The sequence below is a fragment of the Conger conger genome, chromosome 19 (assembly GCF_963514075.1).
Source record: "Conger conger chromosome 19, fConCon1.1, whole genome shotgun sequence".
NCBI classification, from domain to species: Eukaryota; Metazoa; Chordata; class Actinopteri; order Anguilliformes; family Congridae; genus Conger; species Conger conger.
Window position 1 is genome coordinate 11,778,407 of NC_083778.1, and position 23,289 is coordinate 11,801,695.

At 49.5% G+C, this 23,289-nt stretch overlaps 1 protein-coding gene across 1 annotated transcript in view; it reads right to left on the reverse strand.

Annotated features, from left to right (window-relative positions):
- Window positions 1-7,506, reverse strand: part of LOC133119346 (homeodomain-interacting protein kinase 2-like) — a 44,496-nt gene extending 36,990 nt beyond the window's left edge. The window contains exon 1 of the mRNA XM_061229882.1: window positions 7,169-7,506. Within this exon, the coding sequence (XP_061085866.1) occupies window positions 7,169-7,187 (19 nt within the window). The 5' untranslated portion in view covers window positions 7,188-7,506. The remainder of the gene's footprint in view (window positions 1-7,168) is intronic.
- Window positions 7,507-23,289: the final 15,783 nt, after the last annotated feature.

Sequence of the window (23,289 nt, forward strand, 5' to 3'; positions counted from 1 at the left end):
CAATCCATATTTTCCCCCCACCCCCGAAGACGCAATCATGTGATTTACTGAGGCGTGGGAGGGCGCGGGGGCAAGTGAGCACTATTTCACAAACGTGGGGCTGATAATTCTTTAATTTTGAAGATTAATCTTTGCGGGGGCTTCTCGGGTGAGACTCTCTCTGGGCAAGACTCTCTTAGGCGGTAAGAGTCTGGGTTTTCCCGCTGGGTTAAGGCACCATGCACGCAGCTCGTTCAGAACTCCCAGCAGCCTCTGGGGCATGGTCAGCTCAGCCATTTTAACTGGACTTCTGGGTTCGGTCGAGTGCGCCGAATGGTCAGACCGGACCAGAGAGGGAGAAAATGAATGTATTTGGGCATATGCACTGTACGTCAGGGATCAGCAACTCACGGCCTTCAAGAGCTGAGAACCGCTGGTTTTCCACTCCTCCATTACCTGGGAGTCAGGTGTGAAGACAGTCTGGCCAATCAGCAGCACTAATTGTTCCGTTAATTACCTGGAAGGAAAGAAAACCAGCCCCGGTCCACTGTACACCAAGATCATGATCACGCCTTGAATTGCACACCTTTGTGTTCTTTTCTGCGGTTTTATTGTCGTGACAAATGAAGCGTTTTGAATCCGTATTCGAAAAACGCTCGCCGCCCGTGACCCTTCGAGGGCCTTCGCCGACCGACGTGCAACTACGCCGAGGACAGCGTGTTCTTTCTGTACACCTCAGCCTTGAGAGAAGCGCACTGTCCATTCGGGGCCCCCGCCCCTCCCCCCCGCCCCCCTCGCCGGGGCTTTGAAGTCCTCCGCTTTTCGGCCGAGCGGTGCAGCACCTGCAGCCGTCTGTGAACGACCTGCCGGTCCTGACCCCAAACCAGCGCACAGCCAGGCCTGCAAACGTCCCCCCCTCTCCCTAGCCCCGGGCATCAGAGGCTGCACAGTGACAGTACACTACTGACGCGCCTCACATTCAGTCACCGGTTTAACTGTGACCTGCGCCGCAGACAATTCAGCGTCCTGTCTCTGAACTGTACCACAGACAATTCAGTTTCCTGTCTCTAAACTATACCACAGACAATTCAGTGTCCTGTCTCTGAACTGTATGACAGACAATTCAGTGTCCTGTCTCTGAACTGTACCACAGACAATTCAGTGTCCTGTCTCTAAACTATACCACAGACAATTCAGCGTCCTGTCTCTGAACTGTATGACAGACAATTCAGTGTCCTGTCTCTGAACTGTACCACAGACAATTCAGTGTCCTGTCTCTAAACTATACCACAGACAATTCAGCGTCCTGTCTCTGAACTGTATGACAGACAATGCAGTCTCCTGTCTCTGAACTATACCACAGACAATTCAGTGTCCTGTCTCTGAACTGAATGACAGGCAATGCAGTGTCCTGTCTCTGAACTGTACCACAGACAATTCAGTGTCCTGTCTCTGAACTGTACCACAGACAATTCAGTGTCCTGTCTCTGAACTGTACCACAGACAATTCAGTGTCCTGTCTCTGAACTGAATGACAGACAATTCAGTGTCCTGTCTCTGAACTGTACCACAGAAAATGCAGTGTCCTGTCTCTGAACTGTACCACAGACAATTCAGTGTCCTGTCTCTGAACTGAATGACAGACAATGCAGTGTCCTGTCTCTAAACTGTACCACAGACAATTCAGTGTCCTGTCTCTAAACCGTACCACAGACAATTCAGTGTCCTGTCTCTAAACTGTACCACAGACAATTCAGTGTCCTGTCTCTAAACTGTACCACAGACAATTCAGTGTCCTGTCTCTGAACTGAATGACAGACAATGCAGTGTCCTGTCTCTAAACTGTACCACAGACAATTCAGTGTCCCATCTCTGAACTGTACCACAGACAATTCAGTGTCCTGTCTCTGCACAAAAAAAAGCAATTCAGTATTCTTTCAGGCTCATACTACACAGTTAATCCCATTCTGTCCCTCTCCTCTCCCTCTCCAGTACAGCAGAGTGAGTTCAATCAGACAGTCCTCTCCGTCACAAACAACACCCTCGGTCCAGTAATCCCCCCCTCTCCCGCTCGGCAGAATTGCATACAACTTCAAGTTTTTTTAATTTTTATTCTTTATATTCCAGAGAGAACGGGAAAGAATCGGAATCCGCACGGGCGAGTAAAAAGCAAAAAAAACAAAAAAAAAAAAAAACGGATTTTACATTTGAAAAGGAGGAGGGGGGGCGTTACGGAGTCTGAACGGCCGCACAGCGAGTCCGAACCCACCGGGGGTCCCGTTCGCAGGCCGTTAGAGTTAAACGGGGCTTCGCCGTGCACAAACACTCGCTCCCTCCGTGATGAAGCGTCACTGTGGCCACGCCGCAGAGGTCACGGGGAAAGCCCCGCTGACCCAGAGAGGCGTTATCTAAAGCGACGGGATTAATGCTGCAGACGGCGCGGCCCTGGCCCTAATCGCCAGCTGTGGGGGCTGGGTATACACGGACAAGACCGTCACCGCGTGTCGCCCCCGGTAACCAAGCCCCACAAGCAGCCGATTTGGCCCAGTCGAGCAGTGCCAGAGCTTTGGATTTGGGGTGGGGGGGGGGGGGGTCTGGCTACCAAAAAGGGATCCCATGATGGCAAGCAACAGCGGACTCCCACCTCAGCACTCCTGAAGGAACCGTAGGGCCCCGGAGGTCTCTCAATCCCACAATCCTTCTCTTCAGGCCACCTTTACACAAGCTGCGACTGCCACTGCCCCCCCGAACCCGTACGCACGCTCTAACCCCCGTCCCCAAACAGCGCCCCACCAGCGCCTCGGCAGAAAGCCCCCCGCTCTCCCGCACCGCTCAGCGCCATTATTCCACAGAGAGAGGAGGAGAAAATAAACCCTGCTCACGCCCGCCGGTGATAAAGGGCTCTGTTTTAGCGGTCCGCTCTTTCGGCCGTTCGCCACACAAAAGAGGCGCTAAACATAGACGTCACAAACCGGAACCCGGCTCCGGCTTTAGAGGAGGCAACAGGCACTAAAGTCGTGAATTCCCCAAGACTCGAGAGACGTTTTTTTATAAAACACCATGATCAAAAACCCTTTGGTTTCACACACATAATTAAAGGGATAGTTCAGTTTTTTTTTTTTTTTTTATAAAATATTATTTTTGTTTTATTGTACATTTTCAAAGGCAGTTTGTGTGTGTACTGAAGGGTGTTTTTAACACTTAGGGGAAGTTTCTGATGACCTGCAGGCTTTGTAGTGGCTGGTAGTTTGTGGTTTTTTGCATGAAAGTACACACTTGAGTGTAACTCCAGAGGAGCTGGCGCGGCGACTTCAGACAGCGCACTGGAGGCGGCGTAGGTGGGGAGCGCACGGGCGGGACCGCTGCATTCTGGGACAACGCTTGGCGTGACCTCGTTCGCGAGCGTCCACTCCATTTCCCGCGCACGGTAAAACCGGGCCACCTGTTTCCCGCCTTGTCGGAAAGCACCTGCGAGGCGTTTCTGTAACTCTCGACGTCGGGAAGACCAGAGCGGCGCGACCGTGCCTGCTGAGTCAAAATCCCGCCGTCCCGCGCAAGGGGGGGGAGGACCTGCCGTTCTGCACACCGCAGGCCGAGAAAAAAGGGGCCAATCAGGAAGAGATCCATCACGGAGGGAACAGCAGAGGGGCCGGGGTCACGCTCCGAACAATGGCACCCCCCGCCCCCCTCCCCCACGCTGCCGGGCCCTGAAGAGCCCCACACACAGTCTACAGCACGGCTGCCAGGCCCTGCTCCTGGAGATCTACTGTCCTGTAGTTTTCCACCCAAATCATTCAACAGCTACAGATCTGCGATTCATTGGTTGATTGCGGAGGCTACTGAAATTCATTGGTCAATTGGAGAGGAGAGGAACAGCCATCGGCCAATGCCAGCATCCCTGTCGTTAGATGTCCCCTAGAGATTGTGGCACAGGCGACTGTACGAAGTAAAAACCATATTTTATATTCCTGTAGACAGATTAGGAGAACTACCTTAAGCCCAAGTACTGTGTAGCACATTCTGCGTGTGATATTACTGTAGAAATATCCCTACATTGTCTGGGTTCAACAGGAGCCCAGGGCAGGGTGACTGAGGAGAGCAGGGTCAGCCAACACACAGGCGACGCAGGTCCACACGCCCGCGGGTCCCCTCAGGTGCCGCTGACCTACAGCTTTACCGGGTCAGCCCAAACGCAGGCGCAGGCAGGGGCCGGTTATAACGAGCTCAGCTCCTGGGCTCTCCTCCGCTCCGGAGAGTCTGTACATCCACAGCCAGGACCGAGTCTGTACATCGGCTGTAGAGAACTCATTACGCTGGCCTTCACAAGACGCAGGCAATCAGGCTCACGGTGCACACATTACATTACATGTTATTTAGCTGCTGCTAAATATTTAGCTTTTATCCAAAGTGACTTACAGTTGATTATACTAAGCAGGGGAGCAATGTGGGGTTAATGTGGCTAAGGTGCCTGTAGCCTAGTGGCTGAGGTGCTTGACTGAGGTTGGTGGTTAAACACCCAGTGTAGCCACAATGAGACTAGTGCAGCTGTTGGGTCCATAACCCCACATTGCTCCATGTGGGGGGGGGATTTGCCCCTGCTTAGTCTAATCAACCGTAAGTGGTTTTGGATAAGAGTGTCAGCGAAATAACTGTTGCAATATAATGTAATGTAATGGAAACGACTGATGCATCATTTTCCACATCCTAGGGACACTTTCAAAGCCGCAATTAACAGCTGCGACTAATTGAATAATTAACTGTTGGAGAGACTTAAAATGATATTATTCATTGATATTAATGTCTTAGCGTTTTGCTGTAGGCCAAGGCCTACTTTATGCAAAGAGGTAGCCTACTTGAATAAGATCATGTGATTTAGCTTGCACAACTTCACTGCCATCCATTCATTCGCCAACCTATAAATGCTTTATAATTCAGCTCATACAGGTAGCCTCAACAGTGGTTATTAAAGAAATCTAATTAATTCACATATCTGGGACAAGTATCACAAGTGTTATTGTTGTGATATTGGACTTTCGCTTATTTCAATTTAAAAATAGGCTCGACGCTTCGCCTCGAGCGTAACATTTATTGACAATTGACGCTGAAGATATACACCGATCAGCCACAACATTAAAACCACCTGCCTAATATTGTGTAGGTCTTCCCCTCCTGCCACCAAAACAGCGCTGACCCATCAAGGCATGGACCCCACAAGACCTCCGATGGTGTCCTGCGGTATCTGGCACCAAGACGTTAGCAGCAAGTGCTGTACGTTGCGAAGTGGGACCTCCGTGTTTTATCCAGCACGTCCCACAGCCTTGGGCGCCCATGACCCTGTCGCCAGTTCACCAAAGACCACTTTTGGCAGGTACTAACCACTGCATACCGGGAACACCCAACAAGAACTCCTGTTTTGGAGATGCTCTGACCGAGTCTTATAGCCATCACAATTTGGCCCTTGTCAAAGTCGCTCAGATCCTGAACACGAAAAAAACTGCCATTCTCGGCATTTCTTACTTGGGGCAGTATGAATTCTAGGAATTTTCCACAATACAGAATAGCTTGAAATCCATACGCCATTCGTGAAGAAGTTGGGTGCCAGCACTTGGGTTCGCTTGATAACATTGCTGTAGCATATACTTCTCTGACATCGACAGTTGACTGGAATCCCAGGGTCATGGCGAATCAGTACAAATAATCGAAGAGCTTTACGTAATTTCATAGTTTGGTCAAACAAATAAAAATCGCTATTCAGTCAACGGTCGAGAAGGTTTTAACGAGAATTAACCGGCCATTCATTCCTTTGTAATCAGAATGCCACTGGAGCTTAAAAAGTGGTTACAGTATCCGTTTTGTGCCCACACTTGATTTAGGAACTGCAGTACCTTGCGTCTCCAGCAGAGGGGGCAAGGGGCGTCAATAAAACAAGCATTGTATCATCGTACAATGCAAACCACTAGGCTGCAACAGCAATCGATGGAGTATTGAATATCTTCCTGGTAAATAAAAATAATCCTACTTCTCACTTCCAGCATTGATATTATCTGCCATTTCCCTCCAGCTGCGCGAATCATCGTTGGTCGCTTTTGCTTCAAATGGAAAACATATTCATACGTTCCAAATAAAATTTTAGAAGAGAGCCATCCTTGGCCAGTTAGGTTCCCATTCTTTGTTCTGAAACGAGCTGAAAATAATCAGTATGTCTGCAAATTTTAAATGCTAAAACTAACCAACTTAATGGTGCAACAATACGGCTGAAAACCGCCGTAAATTATTATCTCATTTATGAGAAGCCTATTTCGAAACAACTGTCTGAATAGGGACTCGTATAGAGTCAGGAGATTCGGTTACAACGCTACATTTCAGAATTGGTCTGTTGGGTGTTGATGTCAAATAGTAAATTAACTAGTATCTGCAGGTTTATTTAGAAACAGAAGATTAAATCTAAATGTTTTTCCTCTTTCAATTACGTCCACGAACAGTCAACATCCCTTGCGCCGCAGCAGAAACCCTGCTCACGTCAGTTCCATGTTGCACACATTTTAATCGCAAGCAAACGTGTGTGTATGCCTAAAATGTTAGCAAACACCGCATACGGTTTTAAAACAGACGCTACAGAAGAAAAAACATTATGCGCCTTTTGCCAAAATATTGTTGTGGTCGTAGACCTGGGTACTGCGTAGCCTACTCTTTCGCCCAACCTCCGTCTGATCTGCAGCTAGCGACCTAGCGTTATAATGATATAACAGTATCATAATGATCCAACTGTAACAAAGAGATCCGAGCACCAGATTGATTGCATGTTTTCTTTGAATTTCATACGAAGGGGCGACTTCACAAGTCAGTTTTTTGGAGAGGAGGTGGATTTGATTTAACCAGCAAGCTAGTAAAATCGACCAAATACTACTTAACTATTACTGCCAATAGCTTGCTTTCGATCAATATTTACAGGAAAACAAGCACGTCTGTAAAATAAACCGTCGCAACACGAACAGATCACACAAAGGAAATACATGATAATTGCAAACAAAACATAGCAAAATACATTAATGACAGTTATGGGTATGTGTGGCTAGAGAGTCAGTCGCTTTGGTCGATAGCTTGCTTATGGGCTAATATCTAACCGTGTCGCAATTAACATGCTCGAACGAGACAATAAAAGAGGAGCTTTGGTTTTCAGGTGTCTTACCTTCGTATACGGGGGCCATCGGTGCAAGGACTTCTGTTATTCATGGCAAAAAATGAAGCGAGATTTCAGTTCAGAACTCAGTAATAATCTGCCATCTTGAGCCCCGGTCCCTTGCATTACTAACGTGCCCAGTTCATCAGTCCGAAAAAGATTCGAAACGTTCCTCCAGGGTTATGTTTTAGTTACCGGTCTCGGGAGAAAATATCTGATGTGGATATATGCAACTAAACCGCCCCGGTCTAGAATTTGGTTTTGGCTCAACTTGAGCCAAATAGCAGGTTTACTTCAGCTAATTGCCAACATGTCTGTGGAGTCCCTGCAAAAGTTGCAGTGGAAAAAGCCTAGGGACTTTTGAGATAATCGAATGACTATCGAATAGATTGCCGTTAAGGGGAACGCAGAGTTCCTTGATAGGGAACGTGCTCATCGTGTTCTGTGTGGATATTGCTGCACCATCTTTCAAGATAACACCTGTCACGTCCGAGTCGGTAGAATTGCAATTTCTTTATGATATGCTAACTGATACGTATTCAATATTCAGCCAAGAAAGAAACCCCTTTAACTGAATAATAATACAGTATTTTCTGTGCAGTTGGTATGCACAAGTATAGGCTACAATGGAAATACGGATTTCTGTTGGATGACACACATTGCTAAAGTTGTATTAATTTATCTGTTATCATCCAGGTGTGTTAAAAAATGACAGAGCCCGGCACAAATAAAACAAGACTGTTTTACATGTATTTGGTTGAATTATTCTGTGTGCGATGCGACTGGCCTATATTAAACGCTACTCTATGACGACATTGGATTTTCGCAGAATGAACTAGAGCGGAATCCGATTACACTGGCTCGCATAGATGTGAGTAATGTTCCGTTTACCAGCAACCTGTAAATTACACATGAGTAATATTGATTTAAATACGTGGAAAATTACTGATATTTGCAAAATAGGAAAAGTCAGAGGAGTAATTCCGCTCAGTGCATTCACATGTGTCAGCGTAAAATATTTGTGTACTTTAACGATTGTGTCTAAAAAAGAATAATAATTGAATGACTACGGCACATTTTTTTAACCCTGTATAAGCATAACAGGCACAAAAAAGGATTTCAGACAACAATATGGGGCAGCCTGTCGCCTAGTGACATAAGGTGCGTGACGAGGTTTGTGGTTCAAGCCCCAGTGTAGCCACAACAAGATCAACACAGCTGTTGGGCCCTCCAGAAAGGCCCTTAACCCCTCATTGCTCCAGGGGGGGGATTGTCCCCTGCTTAATCTAATCAATTGTAAGTGGCTTTGGATAAAAGCATCAGTTAAATAACAATTTTATTTATTTATTATATGTGCGGTGATTTGTCAGTACGTTCGTAGAATGACATTAAGTCCTAATTTAAATTATGTTAATACATTATTGGAAGCTAAGATGAATGTGTAATACAGTGGGGGGATTGCTAAAACAGGGAAATAAATCTAGAATGGGCTAATGACAGAAGCGATACTGTTGATGTCACTACTTAAAACTGATGCAACTGCTTATTTAGTTAGCTGCTGACACTTAAAAATTAATGACAGACTTTTTTTACAGGCCGCCTTATATTACTCACATTCATAAACACGAAATTACAATGTAATTTTAATCACCACATACATTTAAGTACATCAATAATACATCCCGCATATTGTAATACAACAGAATTAGCGCACTTGCAAGGCTATTAAAAAATTTAGGAGGAAAAGTTTCTAGCGGCAGCACTACATGGCCTGGAGAGCTGTAAACTCCCCAGAATTACGAGTAATGAGAGCAAAGCATAGAATTGGACAGTAGATTATTTACATTTACACCAAAATAGTGGATGATGTGACACACTGAAATGCTAAGGTTATGGAGACAAAATGTTCAAAAGCCGAACCAATTATTGGGAGAAAGAGCAATACGTGGCAGTATCGTTTAAAATGGCATTTGACATGTTGTCGTAATTGGCAGCCATCTGATTGTCATTAATAAGCTACCTGAAATCCCGAGTGTAGTAGGATAACTCACAAATTTGAAATGACAGTTTGTTAGATCAATAGTGCCAAATTCAACAAGCTTAACCTGTCAAGACCACGTCGCCATTGCGACCCAACCATTGGCATCTACATTCTGACAGGGTTGGCACGCAAGAGAAGTCCTATTAAAATGTTTTTGTATTTTTTGTTTTGTTTTTTTAAGTAGGCACATTCCCTGATTAACTCACTACCATCTTTAAAAATGAAATAGGTGTTTACATTAAAACAATACGTTTACCCTCGATCGTTTCCTTTTTTAACCAAAGCTAAACCGCCTTGACTGTACAGGTTCCATTTCAGTCAACTGATTGATTAATTCGATTCTAACCAATTGACGAGTTTGATAACCAAATCAAACCGTTTGGTAATTAGTATAATGACCACACAAGCGTTGGCTACATTCGACCGCAGATACAACGCAGTTTACCATACAGTGTGCGAAATAGCCTACCGTTTGTCCTATTTAAAGGATAAAATAATTTCACCAAAGAGCCGAAACTGAAGCTACAGCCAAATGCCACCTCCGTCATTCACGTGAGTGCAACTCCATCATTCTGTAAAGCTGTAACGTACACCGACTGCGTTATTAATCTCGGAGCCACGAGCCATGGAGCCACTGAGTCTGGCATTTCTTTCGTTTATAGCGTTCCCAATACTGTCCTACCTCATTCTGATGTCATTGAAATTGACTGTGGCATGTCTTGCGCTTGACTAAGAAATAGATTACTAACATTAAAAAGATTTACGAGAGAGCCCTCGCTCCGGGCCCCATCAAGACATTCTGTTAATTAGGAATTCTGCGGAGGAGTTGTTTTCATAATAGTTCAGCCAAGTGGACACAATGTAGACTGCGTGGTGAAGTTAGTACACTTTTAGAAACTGTGTTTGGCCCTACACAAAAAAGCAGATAGGCGTAAATGGTTTCAGTGAGAGTTTCACTACAGTTGTGGTTGATAACTCAAAGTCAGCTGCAGGTGAAGTCCGTTACATAGCATATTATATTACACAAACACTCACAATAGATATCCGCATATATGGGGTTTAAAAAAATACTACAAGGATGCACTGTAAGACAATGTAAAACTAGACAATGGGAAATATGTGTTGGGTTTACAAGAGTATAATCAACTCCTACAGAGTAGATATACGTACGCTCCCTATCCGACCATATGTACTTGAGTTGAATTAACACTGGACATTTCACTGTGTACATACACTAAATCTGTGGGTGGAAATGGAATATGTCAGGTCCAATATAATAATAAAGAAGTAACATTTGGCAGTTGAATGAGGCCGGCTGCTGTTGAGCTGAGCTGCACGATACCGTGGAATAGGGTCCAGATAAGATTCATTGCAGAGGCTAGATTCGATGTAACTTGTCTCTGAATCGAAGCTGGAATGCCAACCGACACCGGGCCAACAGTGTCTGGTGCCATCGCTGACATTTCCTCGGCCATTTCAGGAGGGTGAGCAGTTGGACGCGCGCCCTCTGAAAGGGGCAAAGTCAGCCAGCTCTTTCTTTCCCGCCTTCATGCTGCCCCAGCGACTGTCTCACCGCCCGATATCTATGGTCTCTGCACAGGCAGGGTCAGCGCAGCCAGTTGGCTGCAGCACAACGAGCCCGTGACCCTGCGAAAGGGGATTGGTCGGCGGCCATTTTTGTTGTGTCGTAGGACAGCATTCCAGGAAGTGAGTTTGAGCAGGAAGAGGTTCGTGTGACACAGTGGTGGCGTGGCTATTGGGATGAGTGTGGTGCTGATGGAGTCCAGCATAAAGAGTTGTGTTTTTAATTGGCAGTGGAGTTTCCCTTCACACACCCTCTGTGCTCAGTCCAGGGCCTGTGTCTGAGGTGAACAACCCCCCTCCCCCTCCACACATACATACACACTCTCACACACTCTCACACACACACACTCACACACACACACACACACATACACTCACACACTCACATACACACACACACACACACACACACACACACACGCGCCTTTCAAGATTCGACGCCCTTCATAATTTCACAGACGGCATGTTTCCACTTTAAGGTACCAGTTCACATGTAGCGGTGCAGAAATGTGCAAAGACCTCTTTTGTCCCTCCTGGGTTTCCGTATGTGAGAGACAGCGCCGCCCGTTCGCCGATCCCCCCTGACGGGGGCTGTCATCCCAAAAAGCTTCCCATCATGCAAAGAGCCGGGGGAAATGACATCGGCGAATCGCAGTAAGCCACTCAGACAGTCTAATTTAGTAATAATCAATGCATTTCTGATGTGTCTACAGTGAAAGAAATGTCATAACCACACATGGTATGGTATATATTGCACACTGGAGGCTGTAGTATTTCACCTCTGACTCCTGTGCCTGGCTGTGCAGTATATCTAGTCAATGACACTGTCCTATCTATGGAGGCCTTTTTGTGTGTGGACAGGTTGTTAGTGGGCTTTGTGGATGATGGTTAAAGTGCTCTAAAATGGCCGACAACTTGAAACGGGAGAGCCCTGAAACACAGTGTCCAATTGGGATCGGCACAGCTTCATATACCTGTGTTTGAAATAGGCATTTGCGTGGATTTAAATAATAGAGGTGATCTTGCACTTGTACAGACCCAAGGTACACTCAGACATAAAGGTACAAAAAGTGCCTAAAAAGGTACAGATGCTTGTCTCTGGGGCAGCACCCTATAGGTGCATACAATTCTACCCCTAGCCAGCAATTTTTAACTAATTTGTACCTTTTTGCTTGAACCCAAAGAGAACATTACTGTGCTTTCAGGGTACGTTTTGATAGTTGATACCTCCGTCACGATGGTTCTGAGAGTGTATATTCAGTAAGGCCTGGCCAAGCTCTGGGCCCAGTAATGCCCCGGTACATGTTCAATGGAAAGACATAACGGACAGTCAGGAAGCCCCAGCGCTTGTAGCCTGCCGCCCGTGTTTGGTCGGGTGTGAGGGGCCCATTAGCGGCTGTCCTTGGCACAAATCAATACCTCCCACACGGCTCGCGTTCATTCAATCAAGTGAACCCGCGATCATGCACAAAAACAAATGAATATGTCGCCGTGCTGGAACCGCCGGCCAAAAACGATACATCTGCATAGAGGAGAAAAGCGAAATGGGCTCTGCGGTTATTTCCACGGCGATGTTTGATGAAAGCTGTGACCTTTCCTCTGCGGTGAGGAATGAAGGCTGTGTTTGTGAGGGCTGTGTTGCTAACCTCACACAAACGCGGGTGACCGTGCAGGCTGACGGACGTCCCCGCAAAGCACAGCTCCTCTTAATGCGTGACGTACGGACGCCTCTGCAGCCCCATGAACAAATAGGAGTCCTTGATGGTGCGGCACCTCTCTCTCCTTTACTCTCTGTCTTTCTCTTCTTTCTGACCCCCCTCCATCTCACACACACACACTCACACACTCACTCTCTCTCTCCTTTACTCTCTGTCTTTCTCTTCTTCCTGACCCCCCTCCATCTCTTTCTCGTTCTCTCCCTCACACACACACACACACACACACACACACACACACACACACACACACTCTCTCTCTCTCCCTTACTCTCTGTCTTTCTCTTCTTCCTGACCCCCCTCCATCTCTTTCTCGTTCTCTCTCCCACACACACACACACACACACACACACACACACTCACTCTCTCTCTCTCACACCCGCCTCTCTCTCAGGAAGTGAAAGGCACTCATAATGAACCCAGATCCGGGGTGAGGCTTCACGGTTGTTTATGGATGTTTACGGCGTTTGAGTCTGAATGCGGTTTGCCTCTGTTCGACTGGCAGGCGCGCTGCGCTCTCGGTTTCTCTCGGCCTGTAGCGCAGCGGTTGAGCTGGTCCCCTCGCTCTCTCTAACAGACTGCCGTTACGGTGAAACTCAAACTCAAAAGGCTGTTTGTCTCTCATTCCGTGCCTATCGCCGGCAGGGGTTCCAGCGAGACCACAACGTGAACCTTGGTTTTTTTTGCGTCAGACTCCACTCTCACCTGCAGAACGTGCATTCCGTTTTTTTACGAGCCGCCCTCACGATGTCTGCGTAAATCTGGGGCGTCAGCGGTGCGCCGGTGGGCCCGACCGTGTGACTGTTCCCGTGGATACACCTGGAACGTTTCCATGGTCTCCATGACAGCGACGGTGCCATAATGCACGGGTGAAATAGTGTGCGGTCTGGAGCAGGGCGGGGCCGAAGAGGCATTGCCGAGACACACCCTGAACCGCGGTCCACAGGTGAACACTTTGCCAACTGCCACCTTCCTGCAGGGCCTGGTGAATGGAGGCTGAGGACAGGTGTGTGTGTGTGTGTGTGTGTGTGTGTGTATGTGTGTGTGTGAGAGAGTGTGTGTGTATGTATGTATGTATGTGTATGTGTGAGTGTGTGTGTGTGTGTGTGTGAGAGAGTGTGTGTGTGTATGTATGTATGTATGTGTATGTATGTGTATGTGTATGTGTGAGAGTGTGTGTGTGTGTGTGTGTGAGAGAGTGTGTGTGTATGTATATGTATGTGAGTGTGTGTGTGTGTATGTATGTATTTATGTGTGTATGTGTGAGAGTGTATGTGTGTGAGTGTGAGTGTGTGTGTGAGTGTGTGTGTGTGTGTGTGTGAGTGTGTGTGTGTATGTATGTATGTATGTGTATGTGTGAGAGTGTGTGTGTGTGTGTGAGAGAGTGTGTGTGTGTGTATATGTATGTATGTGTGAGTGTGTGTGTGTATGTGTGCGTATGTATGTGTGAGTGTGTGAGTGTGTGTGCGTGTGTGTGTGTGTGAGAGAATGTGTGTATATGTGTGTGTGTGTGTGTGTGTGTGTGTGTGTATGTGTATGTGTATGTATGTATGTATGTGTATGTGTGCGTATGTATGTGTGAGCGTGTGAGCGTGTGAGCGTGTGAGTGTGTGTGCGTGTGTGCGTGTGAGAGAATGTGTGTGTGTGTGTGTGTGTGTGAGAGTGTGTGTATGCATGTCTGAGAGTGTGTGTGTGTGTGTATATGTATGTGTGTGTGTGCGTATGTATGTGTGTGTGTGCGTATGTATGTGTGTGTATGTATGTGTATGTGTGCATATGTATGTGTAAGAGTGTGTGTATGTATGTCTGCGAGTGTGTGTGTGTTTGTCTGAAGGTTGGCAAAGCCAGGAACACCTGTGATGAAATCCAGTTACACAGCCTGAGAGTGAGAAAGGGGGAATGCTGAGCTTCTTGTTTCTGGCGGCTAGCAGGTTTCACTTTTCTATTATCAGCACAGCAAGCTTTCCGCCCTGATTCATCTTCTCTGTGTGCTCGCGCTATTATACATTTATATAATGAAGCGGGGTCACGTCTTTAAAACAGCGGAGCTGTGCTAAAAGCAAAGAGGCTATGAAATATTGAGTCCTATTCAATGCCGGTGCCAGTTACCAGAGCGAATGTTTGTGGTCTCCTATGATGTTTTGGCTGCAGAGCTGGCCAATCTTTGCCTGGTCTCTCATCTCTTCACAGTTTAGCACACACGGTGAAATTATAAATGCAAACTTGCATAGGCAGTCCCGCCTTCAGGCAAAAATGAATAATGAAACGGAGATTTTAATACAGTGCTGTAGCACTAGAAATATACCGACAGCAAAACGGACATTTCAGCGTTTTACATCATTTTCATATACAATTCATACACAGAATCGTCCATTTTTAAACTCGATTCCAACACATGCTCGCAGTTGATTTTCACGCGGGATGAAACACTCCATCAGAGTTAACGCAGCGCTGAGGAGTATTCCCGCGCATTAGTGCCGATCCAGTAATTGCACAAACACAATAACGCATCACACAGAGCTCAGGCCTTTGGTCTGTGCCGTCCCGCGGAGAGGGAACGCAGCCGGAAGCATCCGCGCGCGCACAGCCCCGCGAACGCTCTGAAATCAGCTACAATCCACCGAGCTGTGAGAAATGTGAACCCCGCCGCGCCGCTGGCCCGGAGCTGAACCCGCCTCGGCGGAAAGCGCCCGACGTTTCCTCCGCTTGGCGTCGGACCGCCCCGGCCCTCGGTGCCTTTTCGGCTGTCCTCGTTCCCCCCGGCCCGGCACAGACGCCCCTCCGCGGTCCCAGACGAGCGGGGAGAGAGGTCGCGGGGTTACGTCAGCGTCTCCAGTGCAGACTCACAGCCGGCAGACGCCGGGGAGCAGCTCCAGAACCCCAGCGACACTCACGCAGCCCCCCGCGCAGGGCCAGGAGCCAGCCCGTCTCTGCTCAGCGTTACCTCACCAAAGCCTTTGAACTGGTAACAAGATTCCACATGAATCGGGAACGGTAATAGGGAAACGGCTGAAAATAACAGCCTGGACGTTTTGCCCTTTTATCCGGAGAGTCAGCGCAGATGGGCGATTGTTTGTAACGTCAGTGAAACGGCCGGTGTCTGTGAACGTTGAATAGCACCAGTCGAAGGTTCGGGGAGGACATTTTGGGTCAACATTTGCATAAAGCTCAGGCAAAAGTCCATGCAAAATGGCTCAACTCGAGGCTGTGAATCTAAAACGACCTAGCAGAATCTCTTCCACACATACTGTTGACCTTTGACCTTGAAGATCCTTAGGGTTCTGGGAAACGGTGTGGACCAGATTCTATCACAGTAAAATGCTCAGTGTTAAATCAACTCTTACTGGGCACTCCTATTGGACTCATGTACTCTGTTAGAGTTGAATTAACACTGGACACTTTACTGTACAGGGAACAGGCTGAAACTGAATGTCAAAGTGTCAAAGATACATTCAAAAATAGCCATTCTCCTGATGACAATTCCTTCAGATTTCAGTGAGTTTAAAAACCATTTTCTCCAATATTCAGAACAGAAGTTATTCTTGCATATAAGCGTACTTTTTGGTCACGTTTCACTGAAAACGATCAGGGGTCTGCGCAAGTGTTTTCGATTCTCGCCTCCAGATATGTGCATTTCTGATACGCCTCAGACCCAGGTGTGCCTGGCACGACCACAGAGGAGCGAGCCTTCCCCTGAGAAGAGTCAGTAAAGCTGTTAGTTTCAGATCTGTCCTATCCTGCATTCAATTCACCCGTGGCTTTTAGATAACGCTGTAGATTACGAAGCGGTTATGCAGGCTTTATTAATAATGAGTAAGCGCACGATATGACTTCAATGCGAGTCTCCACTTCAGTCTCCACTCGAGGGTTGCGATACGACTCCTGTTTCCACGTTTCCCTTTAGCAACAGCACTTTTATCTGGAGTTCTTCCTCAATCTGGCCACCCCGACCTCTTCCTCAACAGTACATTTGCAAACGTGTATCAAAAGGAGTTATTCGTGAATAATTGTGATACGATTGTTACTGCAAGCTCTGGAGAAAACGTTCAGAAGTGTGCTTCAGAACACTTCACGCTTCATAAATATTAAATAATACAAATGTGTTTGGTTTTGCTTCGCCGTCCGAAGCCAAGACTGCTTGGCGCACATCCTTTTGGATCTACGATGGACGTCTGCCAAGATTTCTTCCCATCCGGGAGAATTTTCTCCCCACTAGGGACTTTATTTTATCTCGCGTGCTTGCTAGTTCAGGGGTTCAGGTCTAGCGTTTGCTCTTGTGTTCCCCCTCTTTGTAACAGTCCTCTGCAAAAAGCTATACAAATAAAATGGAATTGAATTAGGCGCCATGCGTTTGTTGCACAATCCAGGGAGTGGGTGTTGGACTAGCGTGGTACCATTATGTCTTATATCCATCGCTAATCTCTGGGCACCTATACGGGGGAGAGAGAGAGAGGGAGAGGGAGACAGAGGGAGGGAGAGACAGAGAGATGGAGAGAGGGAGAGAGGGAGAGGGAGACGGAGGGAGGGAGAGACAGAGACAGAGAGACAGAGAGATGGAGAGATGAAGAGAGGGAGAGAGGGAGAGAGGGAGAGGGAGAGATGGAGAGAGAGAGAGGGAGACAGAGGGAGGGAGAGACAGAGATAGAGAGACGGAGAGATGGAGAGAGGGAGAGGGAGAGAGAGGGAGGGAGAGACAGAGACAGAGACAGAGAGACAGAGAGAGGGAGAGAGGGAGAGAGGGAGAGACAGAGAGAGGGAGAGAGGGAGACAGAGGGAGGGAGAGAGGGAGAGATGGAGAGATGGAGAGAGGGAGAGAGAGGGAGACAGAGGGAGGGAGAGACAGAGAGACGGAGAGACGGAGAGAGTGTTGTGTAATGTGCCGTCAGTGGCTAGTGTGTCCGAGCGACGCGCTGAACCCTGTGTGAACTCCCTCCGGGGCCAGACGACGGCTTCTTCTGCTCCAGCGAGCCTCTCCCGCCTGCTTGCCCCGGCCAGAGGGGAGAGTGCCACCTACTGGCCGCAGGGCAGCGCTGCGGGGCTGGGGAGGGCATGGCGAGGCCGGGCGGCGGGGGCGAGAGATTCGGTTCAACAGCACCCTGAGGGGCAGACGGCCGCGCCGCCTTTGATGTTGCTACCAAAGCAAACTCCCGCTCTACCCTCTAAACCCAGAGTTGCTGCAGTATACCTGTTCCAGCGAAGATTGCCTTTCCCCAAACCGCCCTGGAGTGAGTTGAAAAATATTGTTTGTTGTTGTTGTTGTTTGTGCTGTTGAGAGCAGGAATGTAGCGAACCGGCAGGGCTGGACGAAACCGCCGGCTTCTCCACGCCCGCATCGCCGGGAGAGGCTGCTGCTTCCTGGAGGATCTAGAAAAAGGAGGTTTAAAGATAATTGGTTAGGTTAGGGGGCGACAATGGCGACAGGTGGTAAGAGCAGTCGTCTGGCAGTCGGAGGGTTGCTGGTTTGAATCCCACCCTAACCCCCAAATGCTCCTGACGAGCTGGTTGGTGCCTTGCATGGCAGCCAATCGCCGTTGGTGTGTGTGAGTGTGTGTGTGAGTGTGTGTATGAATGGGTGAATGAGAAGCATCAATTGTACAGTGCTTTGGATAAAGGCGCTATATATAAATGCCAACCATTTACCATTTAGGTTACCAGAGCCCCCCTTCCACGTGTGCAATTTTTCAACTGCAGGTGCCATGTTTGTGCGTGATGTCATGACAGTGATAACATGGTAGACACAGGAGAGGTGGATGGAGGATTGGTTGTCTTGCACAAACAGTGATGTCCTTGTACATACAGTACAGGTGGATGGAGGATTGGTTGTCTTGCACAAACAGTGATGTCCTTGTACATACAGTACAGGTGGATGGAGGATTGGTTGTCCACTTCTCCCCCTCCTCCACAGAGAAACAGAGGTGTTATTTTACGGGTTGTGGCTGACCTCCCCTCCACCACGTGGACTCCTGCTTCAGGTCTGTTTGAGGGGGTCAGTTCCAGTTTAATGTGCCGCCCCCGATCTCTTTACTGTTGACTGAGCGCTGCCTTCGAGTGTCATCTGTGGTGAAGCGATGCTTAAATCTAACCGCTACCCAGACATAGACAGAGCCAGGGCTGCTGGGGACACTTTGTCTCTGTCCTTAGCCCTGGGGAGCGGCAGGATATGGGATCTAACTTCTGTTAATCTGTCACAAAATACAGTATTTGGGGGAGGGGTCCTCCGTATATATTTTAGCCCAGGCCAGAGAATTCATAGCTGCAGCCCTGGACGGGTCCCTGTGTAATGCACCAACCTCCCCCTTCCACAAACCAGATCGGAGGGCAGGGCCCGGGGCCACACCGGCCCCCCTGACCCCCCCCCCCCCCCCCCCAGGCCTGCTGCAGACAGGGCCGCTCTGGTTTAATTAAAACCCGGCAGACACCTCATCCATCACCGCCGCTGATCACACCACACCGCCACCCGACCCGCCAATCTCAGCCGTCTCCACGGCGACGGCTCGCCGTCACTAAACCGCTAAACCGCTAAACTCACAGCGTTCTCTTTTTCACCCAGCTGCTGTTCCACCCTGCACTGCAGTCACTCTGACCGCTACGCCTCGCTCCCGGCTGCGCTTCGGGTTCGTCACGTCAGATACCCGCGCCCGCATTCACTGACACTCACCAGCCGCGAAAGCAGGGCCGGTCTCGCACGATACCCGCGGTCACGGTCGCACGGTCCGGCCGCCGCACTGCATTCTGGGGCGGCGGGCCTCGGGGGAACACCTTCGGCCCCGCACCGTAAACACGCGTCTGACTCCACTTAAGCCCCGAACAGACTCACATAAACACCGCTGGAGTTGATGTAACGCTGTTGATTTTAGCACTGCTTCAGCGCTGTGTGCTGCAGAGCTGCCTGGCGCTGGAGTGCGTTTGACTTGAGGAGGGGTAAGAGATCTCGGACGGTTATTTTGTGTGGAAAGGACACAAAGGGCTCTGCTCATGAGCCCAGGGAGCCGGATGTTATTAATAAGACCGAGCCAGAGACAGGCCGGAGGGACGGCGCACAGAAGCCCTTCTCTGGCACGCAGGCTGGAAGTAAAGGGAACGCGGAGAGGGAGGGGGGGGTTACGGAAGCGCACATCTGGACGCGTTTGTTTTGGTACGAAAAGAGGCGCTGCCTCTCGACCTCTCTGCGGTGCGTTTGAAGGGTCGTGAGTGTGTGTGAGAAGGAGGAGCAGGCAGGGAGCCTCGCTAATTCCAATGCTAACGGCTAATGCTAGCCGCCAATGCTAACGGCTAATGCTAGCCGCCAATGCTAACGGCTAATGCTAGCCGCCAATGCTAATGGACAATGCTAATGCTAACGGCTAATGCTAACGCTAACCCTGAGTGTCCCCTGTGTCTCAGCTGTCCTGCTGTGTTTCTGACTCTCAGAATCCAGAGGGGCTTGGGATGCTCTCCCTTACCATCTGGGAACAGCGCAAGCTCAGAGCAGCAGTGTCAGATGAGCAAGGGGTTGTGACGGCTTAAGGCTAATTTAAGTGTCCTGAAACATTTCTGTGTGCACGTATGTTTGTGTACGTGTTTCTGTATGTGTGTGCGTGACTCAGCGCGTGTGTTTGCACGTGTGTACGTATGTTTGTGTACGTGTTTCTGTATGTGTGTGTGTGTGTGTGTGTGTTTGTGGGCTCAGGGCTCACTGTGTCCTGCAGGGCGGAGAGCCCGTGTCTGCAGTACAGATCGTAAACGGAGCTGTCGATCCAGCCTGTTGTTCTGTGAGGCGCAGCGGGTTCCTTCTTAATTAATCACTGCCGCGGCAGATGGCCTCCGCAGACCGCCGCCAGCAAACACGCGCCCTGCCCGCCCGCCCAGCTACACCGTACAACCACACCGCCCAGCCCGCCTGCCACCGAGCCACACCGCCCATCCACACCGCCCATCCACACCACCCATCCACACCGCCCATCCACACCGCCCATCCACACCGCCCAGCCACACCGCCCATCCACACCGCCCATCCACACCGCCCATCCACACCGCCCAGCCACACCGCCCATCCACACCGCCCAGCTACACCATACAGCCACACCGCCCAGCCCGCCCGCCACCGAGCCACGCTGCCCAGCTACACCGCCCATCCACACCGCCCCATCCACACCACCCATCCACACCGCCCAGCCACACCGCCCAGCCTCTCGCCACAAACTGGCCAGGCTTCCGTTAAAATACCAGGAACTCCTGTCTCTCTGGGCCTGGCCGGTAGGCTCATTCACATGGGAGGGGTGAATATTTGCGCGTCGCTCTAAACAGAAATCCGGCCCTGATAAGCAGACCTGGTTTCAGGGCCGTGTGTATGCACAGCTTTATGTTCCAGGCTGGTTGTGGAGGGCTGACTCCGTGTGTGAATTTTGGCTTGCCGGGCTGCACAGCGTTTACCCCGAAGACTCCCTCCCTCCTCTTCCCCTGCCGGTCCGGAAACAGGCCGGAGTGGAACGCGTGTGTTTACCGGTAATGGGACGCTAATGGCAGTGGGAGGAAGTGGAATGTTTGATTGACAGTAATGCAACGGGACGCCGCGGCGACTCTGTCCCAACACCTGGGTTCAAGGCTGTAGTAAGAAATCGACTTAATGATTCTTTTTCAATCAGCTCTGCTGCCCTTGAGGCTAATTTAGGCTTTGGTGACAAAGCGTCACACGTCATGGAATGTACTGAAGGACCCGTGTGCCACAGACCACCCTGAGAGGCCCGCTGGAAAATACAGCTTCAGCCACGGGCTGCAAACGCGGGACGCGTTCTTCATGCAACAGACCGTGACGAACATGCTCCCCCGTGCCAGGAATGGGTTGGCTCTGCGTCGGTCGATACGCAGAAGGCAGCTGCCCATCCGGTCTCCGGTGCGGCAGACAGGACGTCGGTCTCCCGTGTCAAAGCCGTTTGTCACACCCGAAATTAAGCGAGCCGCCCTCTGCAGGGGCAGCCTGCAGCGTAGAGGCTAAGGTAAATGACTGGGACCCGCAAGGTCGGTGGTTCTAATCCCCGGTGTAGCCGCAATAAGATCCGCACAGCCGTTGGGCCCTTGAGCAAGGCCCTTAACCCTGCATTGCTCCAGGGGAGGATTGTCTTCCCGAACCCTTCGCTGTTAAAATGGCCGCCCCCGAGCGGCCAATGGGAAAGGAGGGCGCGTGCGGGTCTCTGGAAAAACGCTCCGTCCGCCACTTAGTAGGCTTTTTTCTGGGAGTGCCATGTTTTCTGCCGTCGCAGAAAGACTGCCTGTGGATGAGCTGCTCTTCTGCAGGGCTGTCAGAGCCAGTAAGTCACCGGAGAAATCAGTGTGCGTGTGTGTGAAAGAAAGAAAGTAAACTTTGAGGATTTAGGCTTGATAAGATGCTCCCACTCTCCTGGTCATTGGTGTATAAGTGATGTCACTGCAGTGAGTGCCCTTCTCTCAGCAAACTGACTTCATATCCAGTCAATCATGCCATCGTTCAAAGTCACTCACCCAAAAACTCTGAACTTGTGGAGGGGGGGGGGGGGGGGGCGTTCTTTTGTTGTCATTGGGCCTGTCAGTGCACTGCAGCCAGTACGAACACGCTGGCAGCTCTGGGCTGTGGCTACGTGTCGGTCCAGATGAAGTGCGTTGGCAGTGGAGGTGGTGAGGGGGATTTGGGGCTGACCGTGGCAACACCTCGAGTCCTGGCCTGACCCCCCCCCGCCCCCCCCTGTGTGTGTGAGCTGGCACAGACAGAGACGGCGGGGCTGAGGTATTCACCCCCCCACCCCCCAATCAACCTGATTTATTGTGCTCACATCTGCCCTGTGCGTGTGTGAGAGAGAGAGTGAGTGTGTGTGTGAGAGAGCGAAAGAGTCTATGCGTGTGAGACTGTGTGTGTGTGTGTGTGTGTGTGTGTGAGTGAGAGTGAGAGTGTGAGTGTGTGCATATGAGTGTGTGTGTGTGTATGAGTGAGAGTGAGTGCATATGAGAGTGTGTGTGTGTGTGTGTGTGTGTGTGAGTGAGAGTGTGTGCATATGAGTGTGTGTGTGTGTATGAGTGAGAGTGAGTGCATATGAGAGTGTGTGTGTGTGTGTGTGTGTGTATGACTGAGAGTGAGTGCATATGAGAGTGTGTGTGTGTGTGAGAGAGTGTGTGCATATGAGAGTGTGTGTGTGCGTGTGTGTGTGTCTGTGTGTGTGTCTGTGTGTGTGTGGAGCAGCACAGAGGCCCAGCAGCCTCTGTCTCACATCTAGTCTGACGTTCATGCTGCAGGACGTCCGTCAGACAGACAGACAGACAGACAGACAGACAGACAGACAGACAGACAGACAGACAGACAGACAGACAGACAGACAGACAGACGCAGTATTCATCACACACTCTATCCCCAGCCGTGATGGATGGTGGGCTGCAGGAACAGGTGCCAGAGAAATGAATAACTTCATCTCATAATCTATATTTTTTCTGGAACTGCTTTCTTCCGTTTTTCCTGTAGGATTAATGTTATTAATGCACGGTTTAAAATAGGGGTCATCCGTAACCAACCTACTTCTCATCCATGCTCAATCCATTCCCATTCCCTCGTGCAACTCGCCTGGAGTAGACTTCCTGGGAATGGGAAATAACAACTGGTGTTAAGCTTTACAAGCTGTTTGTTGTGATTAAAGTGATTTCAGTAGACTAGAACCTTCAGACACCCATGGGTATGCAAGACAAGGATTCACAAATGTGATTAGAATGTTCTTACTTGGAGATTCTGACGCTGATGTCACAATCACTAGTGGTGACTGAAAGCAATGGAGGTCTGGAACATTCTGACG